Raw genomic sequence first — 17813 nt, 5'->3', positions numbered from 1 at the left:
GACAGGAAACATCACATCCTAGGGTTCTACAGGAAATGGAGACAGGAAACATCACATCCTAGGGTTCTACAGGAAAAGGAGACAGGAAACATCACATCCTAGGGTTCAACAGGAAATGGAGACAGGAAACATCACACCCTAGGGTTCTACAGGAAAGGAGACAGGAAACATCACACCCTAGGGTTCTACAGAAAGAGGAAACAGGAAACATTACATCCTAGGGTTTTACAGGAAAAGGAGACAGGAAACATCACACCCTAGGGTTCTACAGGAAAAGGAGACAGGAAACATCACACCCTAGGGTTCTACAGAAAGAGGAAACAGGAAACATCACATCCTAGGGTTCTACAGGAAAAAGAGACAGGAAACATCACATCCTAGGGTTCTACAGGAAATGGAGACAGGAAACATCACACCCTAGGGTTCTACAGGAAAGGAGACAGGAAACATCACACCCTAGGGTTCTACAGAAAGAGGAAACATGAAACATTACATCCTAGGGTTTTACAGGAAATGGAGACAGGAAACATCACACCCTAGGGTTCTACAGGAAAAGGAGACAGGAAACATCACACCCTAGGGTTCTACAGGAAAAGGAGACAGGAAACATCACACCCTAGGGTTCTACAGAAAAAGGAGACAGGAAACATCACACCCTAGGGTTCTACAGGAAAAGGAGACAGGAAACATCATATCCTAGTATAGGGTTCTACATGAAAAGGAGACAGGAAACATCACACCCTAGGGTTCTACAGGAAAAGGAGACAGGAAACATCACACCCTAGGGTTCTTCAGAAAGAGGAAACGGGAAACATCACACCCTAGGGTTCTACAGGAAAAGGAGACAGGAAACATCATATCCTAGGGTTCTACAGGAAAAGGAGACAGGAAACATCACACCCTAGGGTTCTACAGGAAAAGGAGACAAGAAATATCACACCCTAGGGTTCTACAGGAAAAGGAGACAGGAAACACCACACCCTAGGGTTCTACAGAAAAAGGAAACAGGAAACATCACACCCTAGGGTTCTACAGGAAAAGGAGACAGGAAACATCACATTCCAGGGTTCTACTGGAAATGAGACAGGAAACATCACATTCCAGGGTTCTACAGGAAAAGGAGACATGAACATATCCTAGGGTTCTACAGGAAAAGGAGACATGAACATATCCTATAGGGTTCTATATGAAAAGAAGACAAGAAACATCACATCCCAGGGCTCTACAGGAAAAGGAGACAGGAAACATCACATCCTAGGGTTCTACAGGAAAAGGAGACAGGAACACATCCTAGGGTTCTAAAGGAAAATGAGACATGAACATATCCTATAGGGTTCTATAGGAAAAGAAGACAAGAAACATCACATCCCAGGGTTCTACAGGAAAAGGAGACATGAACATATCCTAGGGTTCTATAGGAAAAGAAGACAAGAAACATCACATCCCAGGGTTCTACAGGAAAAGGAGACAGGAAACATAACACCCTAGGGTTCTACAGAAAGAGGAAACAGGAAACATCCTAGGTTTCTACAGGAAAAGGAGACAGGAAACATCACATCCTAGGGTTCTACAGGAAAAGGAGACAGGAAACATCACACCCTAGGGTTCTACAGGAAAAGGAGACAGGAAACATCACACCCTAGGGTTCTACAGAAAGAGGAAACAGGAAACATCACACCCTAGGGTTCTACAGGAAAAGGAGACAGGAAACATCATATCCTAGGGTTCTACATGAAAAGGAGACAGGAAACATCACACCCTAGGGTTCTACAGGAAAAGGAGACAGAAAATATCACACCCTAGGGTTCTACAGGAAAAGGAGACAGGATCGAAACACCACACCCTAGGGTTCTACAGAAAGAGGAAACAGGAAACATCACACCCTAGGGTTCTACAGGAAAAGGAGACAGGAAACATCACATTCCAGGGTTCTACAGGAAAAGGAGACAGGTAACATCACATCCTAGGGTTCTACAGGAAAAGGAGACATGAACATATCATATAGGGTTCTATAGGAAAAGAAGACAGGAAACATCACATCCCATGGTTCTACAGGAAAAGGAGACATGAACATATCCTAGGGTTCTATAAGAAAAGAAGACAGGAAACATCACATCCCAGGGTTCTACAGGAAAAGGAGACAGGAAACATCACACCCTAGGGTTGTACAGGAAAAGGAGACAGGAAACATCACATCCTAGGGTTCTACAGGAAGAAACAATATACAGTCTGTATGAGTTATGCAATTTGCTTCGCAAAAGATACATGTAGTTTAATGTCTGGCCAAATTAAAAAATCTGATAACATTTTTCAAGTTTGTTGAAGCTACACCTACCGTGCAAACTTTGATTTTCACCCGGTATCAAGCTCTCTGCAAACCGAACTTATTACAATTATCTCGACAAATATGCCTGTTATCGACTATTCTATCCTGATTTGAATGTTAAGGTAAAATAACGGTAGGTGAATAACATATACCGATAGATTGCTATTCTTCATAATCTTAGTCACAAAAGTGTTTTCATGTGCAGTTCTAAACGCACTTATTGAACAAAGGAGGTCCGAGTGAACGGTGCATTTGATCACTGTTCGGTACTTTTTCAAATACTGATTGAGTATCAAGTTGTAGCGGGATTGATCATGAACTGGATCGATCATAGGTGAACAGGTAGCTCAGTCGGTAGAGCACTCGGCTAGTGTTTGGAGGGTCCCGGGTTCGAATCCCTGTCTTGCTGCTACATTATCTCCTATTCCATTATAGAATTGGCGCCCAACTAAATAACCCACGGTGATGGTGTTTGGAAGGGTCTGGTACATGTATGTCGTCTACACAGGGAGGAGTGTAGCGGGATCAGATTGGGTCGATCATCGGTGACTAGGTACGTTGTTCAGTTGGTAGAGCACATGGCTAGTGTTCGGAGAGTCCCACCCAGGTTTGAATCCCGGTCTGGCCGCTGCATTTTCTACTCTTCTGTTAAAAAGTAGATCTACATTGATATAAAAGACTCCCAACATAGGTTTATAATTTGATGCTTTTGTCTCTCTGTTTTATTATTATACATCCTCCTGAAATATTTCTAAAAAAATTTTTTTTAAATTCCCTATCTACCTACCCTATGTTTATGACAGACAAAAGGGGTTCAACGTTTTTTTTCTAGGCCTGAGCTAAAAGGAAGTTTGATATAGCCTTGAAGGCGACTGTATACAGTACAATTAAAACTTGCTATATTCTCAGACTACTGATCAGTACAAAAGGTAATCACTCCCTGTATCATATGTTACCTTTTGTCCATTCATCACATATACTAGACATGACACCATTGGCATACAAACATCATTTTACGTAATACCTGACTTGATTTCTAATTACTAACTGTTAATTAGTAATATAAATCTAATTAGATTATAATATGAACCTTCTTATGTTAACATAAAGTGACATCCCGAGTCCCATAACATGATTTTCAAGTAAAATCACACTATTACAACCTATGTTTATAGACTAGTACCTCAGCATATTTAACAGTTAAATAAGAAAACTGTTACTGATTTGATGAAAACGTCTTATTTTAAATTTATTATGTTCACAAAGAGGATAAAGGTCTTGAATTTGATGTATTATTACCTGTCTAAAGCCTCGTTCTGCCTAAAATTCACATGGATGGAAATATGTTTGCTCTCGCATCTTGCTTGCTCCAGTTTCACCAGCCGAATAATAATTGAAAATCTCCGCTAAGGGAGAGAACTCTTGATACAGTCCTTAAAACGAAAGAGTGGCGACAAAGGAAATTTATATCATTTTCACTTTCGATTTATATAAATGATTGGTAAATCATACATACTATCGATACTCTCTATAAATAAATACAATCAAACAGGTCATATGTTTTGATACCAATTAAATATCAAATTAATTGATTCACTCAGAGTATCTTCACAAAATGTTATCATGAATTTAAAATTACCCCCGATGGGCCCCCATACACGACTTTCTCGTTGTCTCCGGTATTCCACGAGATAATATTGAAAGTTGGCTTCCGTAGCAGCAACATGGGATGCTGAGTAAACAGCAATGTAGGGCCATATTTCTGTATGTACACAATTATAATATATTATTTATGACTATTACACGTGACACTGTCACTTATCGAAATGCACGAGGACGACTGAAGTCGTTAACTTGTGCATGAATAATACGTTACATTTATTGATTATTTGTGATCATGATAGTACGTATATATATGTTCATACATTTTTTTGCAAGTCAATAAACTCATGTATAATGCAGACTATATAGGCCTAGACTAAAATAGAATAAGAACTACAGTATATGTATTGACTAAAGATGTAGAATTAGATAATTTTAATGCAACACAATATTAACTAATGGACACCTGCAGCTATGCACAAACGACTTCAAAAATATTTGAAAGACTAATATAAATACTAGACTAAATTAAATACAATGTATTTCTAGTTTATTTTCATTGCAAAGAATGTTACTTTTTCTGACTAAAAATTTTATGTAAAAGAAAGGGAAATTAACCGCCAAAAACTTCATAGACTTGTTTCATAAAATCTCATATGAAATGGGCACTCATTTATGTAAGATCCTCTATATATTAAAAGGATATTTAAATTCAGTTTTTAAATTGACAAAAGTTTATTTCCAAAGTTGATTTAAAACTAAATTTGGAGATTCAGTAGCCGAAACAGGAAGTTGGTTTATGTCTGTACTAAGTATGTGTGCGGTTGGTGAGTTTAGTAAACTTTTTGTGTCGATCTCCATGTGATAGTGGAATTCTAGCCCACATTATAGTGCTACCTTACTGCACAATGAACCAAGCCACCCACTTAATTATGTTTAATTATGGTTTTTTTTTTCTCAGTTTGTAGACAAAACTTTTGATAAAGGTTAATTCCTTACATATTTTAGGTTCTTGAAGCTGCTGTTGCATATTAAAGACTAAATGTAAGACATGGCAGATATGAATTTATCTTCACTGGACAACGCCTAACTCTGGTGGATAATGTCCTTGAGAGTGCTCAGTTTGCTACCCAAAGCATCACTGGAGCCTTGTTATGGGAAACAGTGAGTTACAATGGGAAACGGTGAGTTGAATAGAAAACAATAAATTCCAATAGGAAACAACAAATTACATTAGGAAATGTTAAGTTCTAATAGAAAATGATGAGTTCCAGTGGGAAAGAGTGAGTTTCAATAGGAAAGGATGAGTTACATAAACAATAAGTTTCAATGGAAAACAGTGAATTCCAATGGGAAACAGTGAAGAATTCCAATGGGAAACAGTGAATTCCAATGGGAAACAGTGAAGAATTCCAATGGGAAACAGTGAATTCCATTGGGAAACAGTGAATTCCAATGGAGAAAATATTAACAATGGGTTCCAATTTGAAATGTGAGTTCTAAGGCCCAAAAAAAAACCTAAACTTTTTATTGATAAAAATCTAAAAACTTGGAATGCATCATTTTCGTTTGCGTCCGTGACAAAATCCCTCAACTTTTTGAACTTGGCAATCGAACACACCCAAAAAATGACGGCCTTGATAGATGAGTCTGCTGGCCAAACGCAGGCAAATAAGCCGAGGTATAGACGCAAAATGGCAACCAGGTTGACAATTTGATTTTGAATGGCAATCACCAATTAACACCTCATGCACAATATTCTAGGTCCTGTCAGTGGATATTTTTGGTGTGTGGCACACTTTCAGCATGGTATGGTTAGTATGGTGCGGTGCTGGAGAGTGAAAGCGTTCAGTGTTGAGGTTTCGTCTGCTATATAATAGGTCAACTATCGGTTGTAAATTAAATATTTTGTTTCAATCCATACTTGGTGTACATATTATATTTCAATTTCAATCTTCTTTGACAATATACCGAATGTATTTGACAAAAATTCTGTGTGTATATTATTCTGTACATTTATATAAAGCGAAAATGGCAAGTTTTTTTCATTATTATAAAGATGTCTATTGCAAAATTAACACAAGAAAAAAACCAAAATTAAAAGGTAATTATTTGTAAAGGTGAAAGAGACAATGTATAGCAGTATTTTAAACTATAGTGAACAATATAAACTTCATTTTTAATGCACATTTAACAATATCATGCAAGTACATAGCAATAAATCTGTGACACAGGAAAATAATATAAAAATATCAGAACAAAACAAACAAAAATCTGACCTACCTACCCTATTTTTTTGGCCTCATGTGACCCTAAACAAACATATCTTTTTTTTTGGTCTAACAGGAAACAAGGAGTTCTAATAGGAAACCGGGAGTTACTATCAGAAATATTGAGTTACAATAGGAAACAATGAATTCCAGTGAGAAATGCAGAGTTTCATTTAGAAATGATGAGTTCCAGAAGGGGAATGGGCTAATCACCAAATCCCCAATAATGATGATAAAATTTAGTTGAACTCGACTAGATTAGTCCTACGATTGAACACAGAAGAACATCTAAAGTTGAGATGGATTTGGTTGATACACCTGTCTAGTGTATACACTTATAACCTGTATTCATCAGCCCTAAAGATCAAGCTATACTTGTAACCTATATTCATCGGCCCTAAAGATTAAGCTATACTTATAACCTGTATTCATCAGCCCTAAAGATCAAGCTATACTTGTAACCTATATTCATCGGCCCTAAAGATTAAGCTATACTTATAACCTATATTCATCAGCCCTAAAGATCAAGCTACACTTATAACTTGTATTCATCGGCCCTAAAGATCAAGCTACACTTATAACTTGTATTCATCAGCCCTGACGATCAAGCTACACTTATAACCTATATTCAATGGCCCTAAAGATCAAGCTACACTTATAACCTGTATTCATCGGCCCTAAAGATCAAGCTACACTTATAACCAATATTCATCTGCCCTAAAGATCAAGCTACACTTATAACTTGTATTCATCGGCCCTAAAAATCAAGCTACACTTATAAACTGTATTCATCGGCCCTAAAGATCAAGCTACACTTATAACCAATATTCATCGGCCCTAAAGATCAAGCTACACTTATAAACTGTATTCATCGGCCCTAAAGATCAAGCTACACTTATAACTTGTATTCATCGGCCCTAAAGATCAAGCTACACTTATAACTTGTATTCATCGGCCCTAAAGATCAAGCTACACTTATAACTTGTATTCATCGGCCCTAAAGATCAAGCTACACTTATAACCAATATTCATCGGCCCTAAAGATCAAGCTACACTTATAACTTGTATTCATCGGCCCTAAAGATCAAGCTACACTTATAACCTATATTCATCGGCCATAAAGATCAAGCTACACTTATAACTTGTATTCATCAGCCCTAAAGATCAAGCTACACTTATAACCTGTATATGGTAATATGTGGAGACATTGAAATACTTGGCCACTGCAACCCAGAGGTGGAGGGCTTGTGGTTATATGTCAAGGCATTTTTAACTACTTGGCTACTGTGACCCAGAGATGGAGGGCATGTTGTAATATGTAGAGACATTTTAACTACTTGGCCACTGAGACCCAGAGGTGGAGGGCATGTGCTTATATGTCGAGACATTAAAATACTTGGCAACTGCAACCCAGAGGTGGAGGGCTTATGGTAATATGTGGAGACATTTTAACTACTTGGCCACTGAGACCCAGAGGTGGAGGGTTTGTGGTAATATGTGGAGACATTTTAACTACTTGGCTACTGTGACCTAGAGATGGATGGCATGTTGTAATATGTCGAGAAATTTTAACTACTTGGCCACTGCGACCCAGAGATGGAGGGCATGTGGTTATATGTCGAGAAATTTTAACTACTTGGCCACTGCGACCCAGAGATGGAGGGCATGTGGTTATATGTTGAGATATTTTAACTACTTGGGCGCTGCAACCCTGTAGTAGTCACATGTAGTTTCATATATGTCCTTGATGATGTTAATATAAGTCCAATAGAAATAGCAAGGATTGTCTCCCTTCAACTAAGTATTTACCTTCTACTAACACAGAAATCAAGATATCTTTTACTTGGCATATGATGGATGATGATGGATGGTGATGATGATGTGATGTTGATGATGATGATGATGATGATGATGATGATGATGATGGTGATGATGATGATGATGGTGATGATGATGATGATGGATGTTGATGATGATGTGATGTTGATGACGATGATGATGATGATGATGATGATGATGATGATGATGATGATGATGATGATGGTGATGATGATGTTGATGATGATGATGATGATGATGATGATGATGATGATGATGATGATGATGATGATGAGATGATGATGATGATGTTGATGATGATGATGTGGTGATGTTGATGATGATGATGATGATGATGATGATGGATGATGATGAGGAGGATGATTCCAATTACCAATGCTATAATGTTGGCTGATTTAGTATGTTGTAACAACTGTTGTCAGTAATATTCATTGATAGATTAGACTATTTCCAGTGTAAAATGTGTTGGGAGAAGGGGAGATTACTCTTTTTGGCTTGAGAGATGTCAAAGATTGGAACAATGTCTGAAAGTTTTTGTATTCGAAGACATAAATAATTGATTTTTTCTTAACTTAGTTAAATGCCTACCAGTGCGTACCAAACTACGTAAGACTGACGGACATTTCCGAGAAAACTGTTGTTGGTCCATTTAATTCTTTATTATCACCGGACCAAATTTCCGGAATCGTTTTTATATTCGAGGGAATAGATGGCTGTCAGATGCAGTTTGTTCACATCCAATATGTCACAAAAAATACGGAAGTTTTTCTTCAATCGCCCGTTATCCAATCGGTGACATAGTTCTGCGTGACTTAATCTCAATCCACTTTCCTTCCCGTCACTTTTCGACTATCTTTTTCCTTCATGCTTCGCTGTATATCCTGTATATCCTCTATTTTCAGTTGCATTGCTTTCATAGCAAGTCTGAAACTGTCGATAAGTTAATCAGTTACAGTACCAGATATGTTTAAATGTTAAAGGGATATGAAGTAACAATACGAACGACGGAGTTAATGAATGATCGGGAGCTAAATCTAACTCCAATATTATATGTATCACAATTATGTGCTTTTCAATTGAAGCATTAAATATATCATTTACTGCTTTTAAGTGATTTAATGTTTTTTATTAAGAAATGCTGCAAATGAAGTTCTTTCTTGCTAAAGTTTTGCCAAAGATGTAGATGAGCAAACTGGAAAGTTAGCGTGAAACTCTAAACTTTGAAATTTTATGGTATCATTGAATTTCGAAATTGTATTGCTTTATTAGCTCACCTGGTCCGAAGGACCGAGGTGAGCTTATGGGATACCGCAGCGTCCGGCGTCCGGCGTCCGGCGTCCGTCAACAATCGACTTCTTCTCCATAACCGCTGGTCGGATTTCAACAAAATTTGACTGGTAGCATCCTTATGGGCTACTAACTGAAAATTGTACAAATGATGGGGCTGATCCCCCGGGGACTGAGGGGCCGGGCCAAAAGGGGTCAATTTGGCTATTTCCATATAAATGACTTCTTCTCTGAAACCAAGCATGGGATAGCACCCATAATGCAATGGTAGCATCCTTATAGGGTGGGGATTCAAAATTGTACAAATGATGGGGCTGACCCCCCGGGGACCTGAGGGGCGGGGTCAAATGGGGTCAATTTGGCTATTTCCATAAAACGACTTCTTCTCTGAAACTAAGCAAGAGATAGCACTCATAATGCAATGGTAGTATCGTTATAGGGTTGGGATTCAAAATTGTACAAATGATGGGGCTGACCCCCAGGGGGCCTGAGGGGCGGGGTCAAAAGGGGTCAATTTGGCTATTTCCATATAAATGACTTCTTCTCTGAAACCAAGCATGTGATAGCACTCATAATGCAATGGTAGCATCCTTATAGGGTGGGGATTCAAAATTGTACAAATGATGGGGCTGACCTCCCGGGGGCCTGAGGGACGGGGTCAAAAGGGGCCAATTTGGCTATTTCTATATAAATGACTTCTTCTCTGAAACTAATCATGGTATAGCACCCATAATGCAATGGTAGCATCCTTATAGTGTGGGGATTCAAAATTGTGCAAATGATAGGGCTGACCCCCCGGGGGCCTGAGGGGCAGGGTCAAAAGGGGTCAATTTGGCTATTTCCATATAAATGACTTTCTCTGCAACTAAGCATGGTATAACACCCATAATGCAATGGTAGCATTCTTATAGGGTGGGGATTCCAAATTGTGCAAATGATAGGGCTGACCCCCGGGGGCCTGAGGGGCGGGGTCAAAAGGGGTCTATTTCCATATAAATGACTTTTTCTCTGCAACTTAACATGGGATTATGCTCATAATGCAATGGTTACATCCTTATAGGGTTTGGATTCAAAATTTTGCAAATGATTGGGCTGACCCCCCCCCCGGGGGCCTGAAGGGTGGGGTCAAAAGGGGTTGATTTAGCTATTTCCATATAAATGACTTCTTCTCTGCAACTAAGAATGGAAGAGCACCCATAATGCAATGGTAGCATTCTTATAGGGTGGGGATTCCAAATTGTGCAAATGATAGGGCTGACCCCCGGGGGCCTGAGGGGGGGGGGGTCAAAAGGGGTCAATTTCCATATAAATGACTTTTTCTCTGCAACTTAACATGGGATTATGCTCATAATGCAATGGTTACATCCTTATAGGGTTTGGATTCAAAATTTTGCAAATGATTGGGCTGACCCCCCCAGGGGCCTGAAGGGTGGGGTCAAAAGGGGTTAATTTAGCTATTTCCATATAAACAACTTCTTCTCTGCAACTAAGAATGGAAGAGCACTTATAATGCAATGGTAGCATCCTTATAGGGTTGGGATTTGAAATTGTACAAATGATAGGGCTGACCCCCGGGGCCTTAGACGGCAATACATGTAGATGCGAGGTCAAAAAGGTCAATTAGGCTACTACTTTCATATAAATTACTTTGTCTCTGAACCTATGTATTGGATAGCATATTTGTATGGTATCAATAGCATCATTGTATGGTTGTGATTCAAAATTAAACTTTGGAAGTCAATTTTGCTTATTTTTCTAATTGTCAGAGTCTTGTGATAATTACTAAAAAAAAAACCAGGTGAGCGATACAGGCCCTTTGGGCCTCTTGTTTAATGTTGTTGAATAAAATATAATTGATTATTAAGAGATCTTTTGTGATTTGGACTTTCATCTACAATAGTAAATTTGGTCTGGTAAAATCTTGTCCGGTCTGGTAAACATTTCTATTTCACCAGACCGAATGTTATGTAAAGGTTGGAGAAGTTTGGCTCGCACTGGCCTACTGTAATTTCCTGTGTATTGCCTGCGGGCTATACAATTTTTTACATAAAAAGATGTTGAATGCGGGCTATCTGCCAATATGGGCTATCTGTGGAAATTATTACTAAAATAGAAAATATATGCAGCCTATTAGTTGTAACCTATTTTAAAGACACACAAAAAAACATGTGAATAGCAGAGGTATGCTCCTACTATATTAAAGTATTTGTATTGTCAAACAAATAATACGCTAATGACTTTCCATGTCTTGAAATAAACCTATGTTCCCCTCTCCAAATGCAAGCAATCATAGCATATAGACTCATGTCAGTAGATAGTACAAACTTTATATACAGCGACGTACAACTTGCGGGTTATCTGGAATTTATTTTACAAAATCATAGAAAATGCATTATTTTGCTTCCCGCAGGCTATACCCCAGTGCGGGAAATACACAGGAAATTACCATATAGCTTTTCTATAATGTACCAAAACGTTCAAAATCTACTAGACACCTTACCTGGAACATGACAGCTGTGTCACTGGAGAGTTTGGATGAATTTCACTTACCTCCTTGTTTTGAAACTCACCTTCCCTTTTCTGAATAAGATTCAATTACCAAAAACAATCAATAAAGTCCATGCCCTCTTCCTGCCTATATATGACCTTTAATTCTTAAAATGGGAATGTAATTTTGTAGAGTCACAAAAGTTGTTAGCTTACCGTTAATACGACACTTATCATCACTTTTTGATCAATTTAAATGAAGTAAATTGAATATTAATTTTCAAAGCACAAATCGTTTTATATTTTCCACCATCGTCCTATTACCCCACATTAATTAACTATCACTGAGCCAGTCAGCAAAATAGCGAAATGAATCTTAACAAATTTTTGCAGGGAATCATTTGTTTGGTGTAGCATTCTCATGATTCCTGATGTTATTATTGCTTTTAAGAAACTTTTGATTTTTGTTTTGGAAAGATAATGGGCCTTTAACTTAACACTCCTTCTATCCCTCTGTCGTCCCTCCATCCATCCTTCTTTCGTCCCTCCATCCATCCCTCTGTCCTCCCTTCTGTCCTCCCTCCATTCATCCCTCTGTCGTCCCTCCATCCATCCCTCTGTCGTCCCTCCATCCATCCCTCTGTCGTCCCTATTTCTATCCCTCTGTCGTCCCTCCATCCATCCTTCTGTCGTACCTCCATCCATTCCTCTGTTGTCCCTCCATTCATCCCTCTGTCATCCCTCCATCCATTCTTCTGTCATCACTCCTTCCATCCTTCTTTCGTCCCTCCATTTATCCCGCTGCCGTCCCTCCATCCATTCTTCTGTTGTCCCTCCATCCATCCCTCTGTGGTCCCTCCATCCATCTCTCTGTCATCCCTACATCTGTCCCTCTGTCGTCCCTCCATCCAACCCTCTGTCGTCCCTCCATCCATCATCCATTCTTCTGTCGTCCCTCCGTCTAACCCTCTGTCAGCCCTCTATCCATCCCTCTGTCGTCCCTCCATCCATTCTTCTGTCGTCCCTCCATCCATCCCTCTGTTATCCCTCCATTCATCCCTCTATAGTCCTTCCATCCATCCCTCTGTTGTCCCTCCATCCATCTCTATCGTCCCTCCATCCATCCCTTTGTCGTCCCTCCATCCATCCTTCTGTCATCCCTCCATCCATTCCTCTGTCGTTCCTCCATCTATCCCTCTGCCATCCCTCCATCCATCCTTCTGTCGTTCCTCCATCTATCCCTCTGCCGTCCCTCTATCCATCCTCTGTCATCCCTCCATCCATCTTTCTGTCATTCCCCCATTTATCCCTCTGTCGTCCCTCCATCCATCCTTCTGTCATCCCTCCATCCATCTCTCTGTTCTCCCCCCATTCAACCCTCAGCCATCCCTCCATCCATTCTTCTGTCATCACTCCTTCCATCCTTCTTTTGTCCCTCCATTCATCCCGCTCGCTGTCTTCCCTCCATCCATCCCTCTGTTATCCCTCTATTCATCCCTCTATCATCCCTTCATCCATCCCTCTGATGTCCCTCCATCCATCCTCTGTCATCCCTTCATCCATCTTTTTGTCTTCCCCCATTCATCCCTCTGTCATCCTTCCATCCATCCTTCTTTCATCCCTCCATCCATCCTTCTGTTGTTCCGCCATTCATCCCTCTGTCATCCCTCCTTCTATTCCTCTGTTGTCCTTCCATTCATCCTTCCCTCCATTCCACTATCATCCCTCCTCCCATCCCTCTGTCCTCCCTCCTTACACCCCTCTGTTGTCCCTCCATCTATTCCTCTGTCATTTATTCATCCATCAGTCTTGTCCTTCGTTCCAACAGTCTGTCGTCCCTCCATTCATCCCTCTTGTCATCCCTCCATCCATCTATCTGTTGTCCCTCCATTAATCCCTCTTGTCATCCCTCCACCCATCCCTCTGTCATACCTCCATCCATCTCTCTGCCATCCCTTCGTCCATCCCTCTGTCACATTTTTTGTAGTAATGTATTATCTAAGACTGTTTAGAAAACAACATGGTCATCAGCTGATCATTTTAGATATTGAAAACTGAAGATTTTGCTGTAATGTATATTCATACATGTATAATGCAGAGAAAAGATCCCTATTTTCTTTTACTGACAGATCCTTTATTGGTTGATGCCAAGATCCCTCTGGGATCTCTGGTTAAAATATTGTAATTGTATGTAAATGTTTAAGGAGTTTATTTATGTTGTTGTTTCTTAGGTGTAAAGTGTTCGTTATCACCCCTGATTTAAGACTTTTTAGCTGTTATCTTTGGAAGGCATTACAGCTTAGTGATTTCCTCTGCTTATTTCAGCGTATTATCATGGTGTAATAATTTCTAGTTACCTCCCCTTGTTTCAGGTTTTAATTCAGTATACTAAATTCTAGTTACCTCCTCTTGTTGGAGGTTTAATTTAGTGTATTTATTTCAAATTACCTCCCCTTGTTTGAGGTTTTGATTTAGTGTATTATTGATGCTGTGAAACAGCATTCTTAGGTACGCTCGGAGAGCCTGTGCACATCAAAACATTGAAACCACTCTGCGGTGAAAATTAAAAGTTGTTCTGTTCATTTCACGTAATACTTTGAAAAATAAAATCCCAATATTCAAAACCACAGACATTGAATTTGTACGTACATATACACCACGGATGGAGTGTTTTAAGTCTTCAGTTGGGACTCTATGATATTGGTATTACTCCAATATAGTAGTCTCCTGAAAATCACGAACAACGCCTTCTTCGCTGTCTTCCTCCGCGGCAGACTTTCGGTGGATTTTTGTGTATGTTTATTTAAATTTTACGTATATCTCAACTGAAATCACGCGAGAGATTACGAGATTTGTCACTTTTCACTTTTCGAGAAGCGAGGCAGGCACCATTTTTCGGAGAGAAGATTTTCGTGTTCTGGCCTGGGCGTTAGCCTGTGTTTAGACAGCATCGTGAGTAGAATATATATATATTTGTATTGTTTGTGAAATTGTTTGGGGAAATTCGTGTCTGTAGGTACGGCCGAAGACACTTTTTTAATCGATTTATTTTTGATGGGGACCATGTGGTTTTGACCGAGGTCCAGGTTTCTTGTATTTTCTCGATTGTGTCGGGCAGTTCGGCTGCTGGCATTAACAGGCTTTTAGGCTTTTGCCTCTTACTTTGTATTGTTGCTGATGTCAGACAGTTTTAGCTGGAGACTCGAACATGGTTTATTCGATTTGAGAGGTCAGACGGTGCGGCCGGAGACCAACAGTGTTTGCCTTTTCATTTTTGGGAGGTCAGACGGTGCGGCCGCAGACCAACAAATTTTCTGTTTGTGATTCGTGAATGTCTTGTAGTTCGGCTGTTGACTCGTTGTATGGAGATTCAGAGGATTTTTCTTTCTTGGAGATTTATGTGTTGCATAGATGTTTATGGCAACGTAGAAAAAAGGGAATTTTTTATTTTTCGGTTGGGCCACGTGGTCGTCCGGCATGTACTTACTTACAAGTATGCCTAACAGTAATACAGGACGTTGTGCGGAGGGATGGTCAATATGGGTTATGGTCTGTTGTATAGCGTTTTTTAGTCTCCGATTCAGTCTTGTTTGTAGAACATGATAGCGATATTTCACAGGCTGACCTACCCATAAATTCAGTGTTTGACACTTCTAGTGGGGTGAGCTTGGCGATGTGCTTACAGCTATTAGCCTAATTCAGTGCTTTTAAATTATGGTATACTTCAGCAACCTTTAAATGTGCAATAACTTTTGGTAAGGCGTGTGAAAAAAAAAAAAAAAAAAATGTATATAGTCTACTAGTACAGTATGTACCCTTTATTTAGCAAGCAAATATTTTATTGAGGGGATATTTTTCCTTTACGAGAAGACATTGGTGCGTGAAAATCACCATTTATGATTTGGATATTTACTTTTATTTGCTTCTTATTTTGCTTCTTCTTTGCTTACTCGGTAGATGTCTTATCAAGTATTAAAGCCAAAGCATAACCTCAACGACAGGAATATCCTTCCGCTGGTCCTCGAGATTAAGACGACCAGGTCTGATGATATTACAGACTCGGCCGCGACAAGCAGGCTTAAGAGGGATCACAGCCTTATGGATTACTCTGAGGAAGAGATCAGTAGAGAATTTAAGAAGTTGACAGGTACTATGGGTCTCTTGAAATAGATTTATGCAGTGTACATTTTCATAAATATTTATAGGGTTCTTTTTGATAAATCAAGTGTCTTGACACAAAATCTGGTTTTAATCATGTTTGTAATGCCCTAGGAAGCCAGATTGCTTGGGGGCCGCAGTGGCCGAGTGGTTAGGATGTACCGACATATTACCACATGCCCTCCACCCCTGTGTCGCGAGTTTGAATCCCATGTGGGGCAGTTGCCAGGTACTGACCGCTGGTCGGTGGTTTTTCTCCGGGTACTCCGGCTTTCCTCCACCAACAAACCTTGCACGTCCTAATGACCCTGGCTGTTAATAGGACCTTAAAATTTTCGAATTGCTTGGATTCGGCTTGGATTCATGTTTGTAATATTGCTTGGATTAAAAAAAAAAAAAAAATATATTGTAATTGGGACTGTTTTGTTATTTAGCAGATTAACAAATTAAATTTTTGTACAGGATGACAATCAGGAATGGCAGATAAATACTTTTTGGATGCAGTAATTATTTAGTTTTGGGGTGGTAATTTTTCAATCCTCTGTTGATCCAGGTCAAGATGTGGAGACAGTCCTATCACTAGCAGGCAAAGATACATCACCTACATCGCCTACACATATCCGTTACGCACTCCACCTGGCCATTATTCTGGCTAACAGCATCGGTGCTCCCAAAGGAGCAGTCCTACAGACCAGCCAGCAGGGTGGAAAGGAGGGTGGGATCTCAAAGAACGCAGGTACTTTGAAGATGTTTGTAAATCTTGACTGAAGGTCAAGATTGTATTTTTAGGATTTAAGGGTCATGGTCTTGTACTGATCTTTTTGTCAATATCACTATCTAATCTAAATGAAGGCAGTGTATATATATTGCTAGCTATGCCTAGTGAAGATCTTGCTTATAGTGTTATATAAAAAAAAAAAAAAAAAAAAAATGATGATGTTTGTTTAAGTCATGTCAAAGTCAAGGTTTACTGTATGTATGACATTTTGTATTGGTTTATAGTCACAGATGTGGGAACCGGTGAAGAGGTCAGCACTCACGTCCAGGATTCAGCAATGGAGGCTCGCTTAAAAAAGATGGAGCAGCAGCTGTCGGGGTCCACTCAGTCACAAAGAAAAGACAAGGTGGAGGAGGCCCTCCGCAATGTAAGATTTATGGCGGGGAGGCCTTCGTTAACCGCCCCAATGTCACTGATCGCTTCTTTAGAGGTTCTAGTAGATTGTGCCTCGAGGGCAGGTGCTGCTGAGGAAGAATTTTATTCGAAAGCCTTAAGCGTGTGTAGGCAACACGAAGACAATCCTGATATGCCTACACTTTGTTTAAAGTTATTAGGTTCCTCAGAGGACAAAAAGATATCTGCCACTGTGGCTGATTGGTTAAAATCAAATGTGAGTGAGGTGAAGAAAGAAAGTCATAGGGAGAGTCCGGCGAAAGGGGAAATCGTGTCCCAGGGCTACACAACTCCTCAGGGTTATGCACCATACCCATACCTTCCTTTTCCTGGGACTCCCCCACAACCAGTGATGCCTTTTATGCCTGGCCAGGGTTATTTTCCCCCCTATCCAGATTTCTTGGCTATGGGAGGTGCCAGGCAGGGACGCCCCAGGTTTGTTAAGAAAAGGGGAACATGCTACCTTTGCAAAGAAATGGGTCATTATGTGGCTAATTGCCCTAAGGTCCTCAAAAAGTCCTAGAACCTTTGTAAGGAAATGGGGCCATGATATAGCTAATTGTCTTTAAGGTCAACAATAGCTGTGGTATTTGATAGCAAAATGATAGTTGATGGGAGCTGTTTTGTGGTAGATTTATATTTTGTTTGATAGCAAGTTTAAAGTTTTTTTATG

General features: G+C 39.8%; 2 protein-coding genes across 4 annotated transcripts in view; one reads left to right on the top strand and one right to left on the bottom strand.

Annotated features, from left to right (window-relative positions):
* Nucleotides 1-3732, bottom strand: part of LOC138331060 (protein-tyrosine sulfotransferase 1-like) — a 55347-nt gene extending 51615 nt beyond the window's left edge. For both annotated transcript variants that reach the window (XM_069278519.1, XM_069278520.1), the window contains exon 1: nucleotides 3626-3732. The gene's annotated coding sequence lies outside the window, so the exon portion shown is untranslated. The remainder of the gene's footprint in view (nucleotides 1-3625) is intronic.
* Nucleotides 3733-4009: 277 nt separating this feature from the next.
* LOC138331057 (calcium/calmodulin-dependent protein kinase kinase 1-like) overlaps nucleotides 4010-17813 on the top strand; it is a 248457-nt gene continuing 234653 nt past the window's right edge. Inside the window, exons 1-5 of one of the 2 annotated variants that reach the window (XM_069278514.1) lie at nucleotides 4010-4090; nucleotides 4937-5112; nucleotides 15769-15958; nucleotides 16523-16705; nucleotides 16972-17114. In XM_069278514.1, coding sequence (XP_069134615.1) covers nucleotides 5083-5112; nucleotides 15769-15958; nucleotides 16523-16705; nucleotides 16972-17114 — 546 coding nt within the window. In that variant the 5' untranslated portion in view covers nucleotides 4010-4090; nucleotides 4937-5082. The remainder of the gene's footprint in view (nucleotides 4091-4936; nucleotides 5113-15768; nucleotides 15959-16522; nucleotides 16706-16971; nucleotides 17115-17813) is intronic. The other variant, XM_069278508.1, reaches the window with a different exon arrangement.

Source organism: Argopecten irradians, chromosome 9 (assembly GCF_041381155.1).
Source record: "Argopecten irradians isolate NY chromosome 9, Ai_NY, whole genome shotgun sequence".
NCBI classification, from domain to species: Eukaryota; Metazoa; Mollusca; class Bivalvia; order Pectinida; family Pectinidae; genus Argopecten; species Argopecten irradians.
This window is presented reverse-complemented; position numbering and strand designations above follow the sequence as displayed.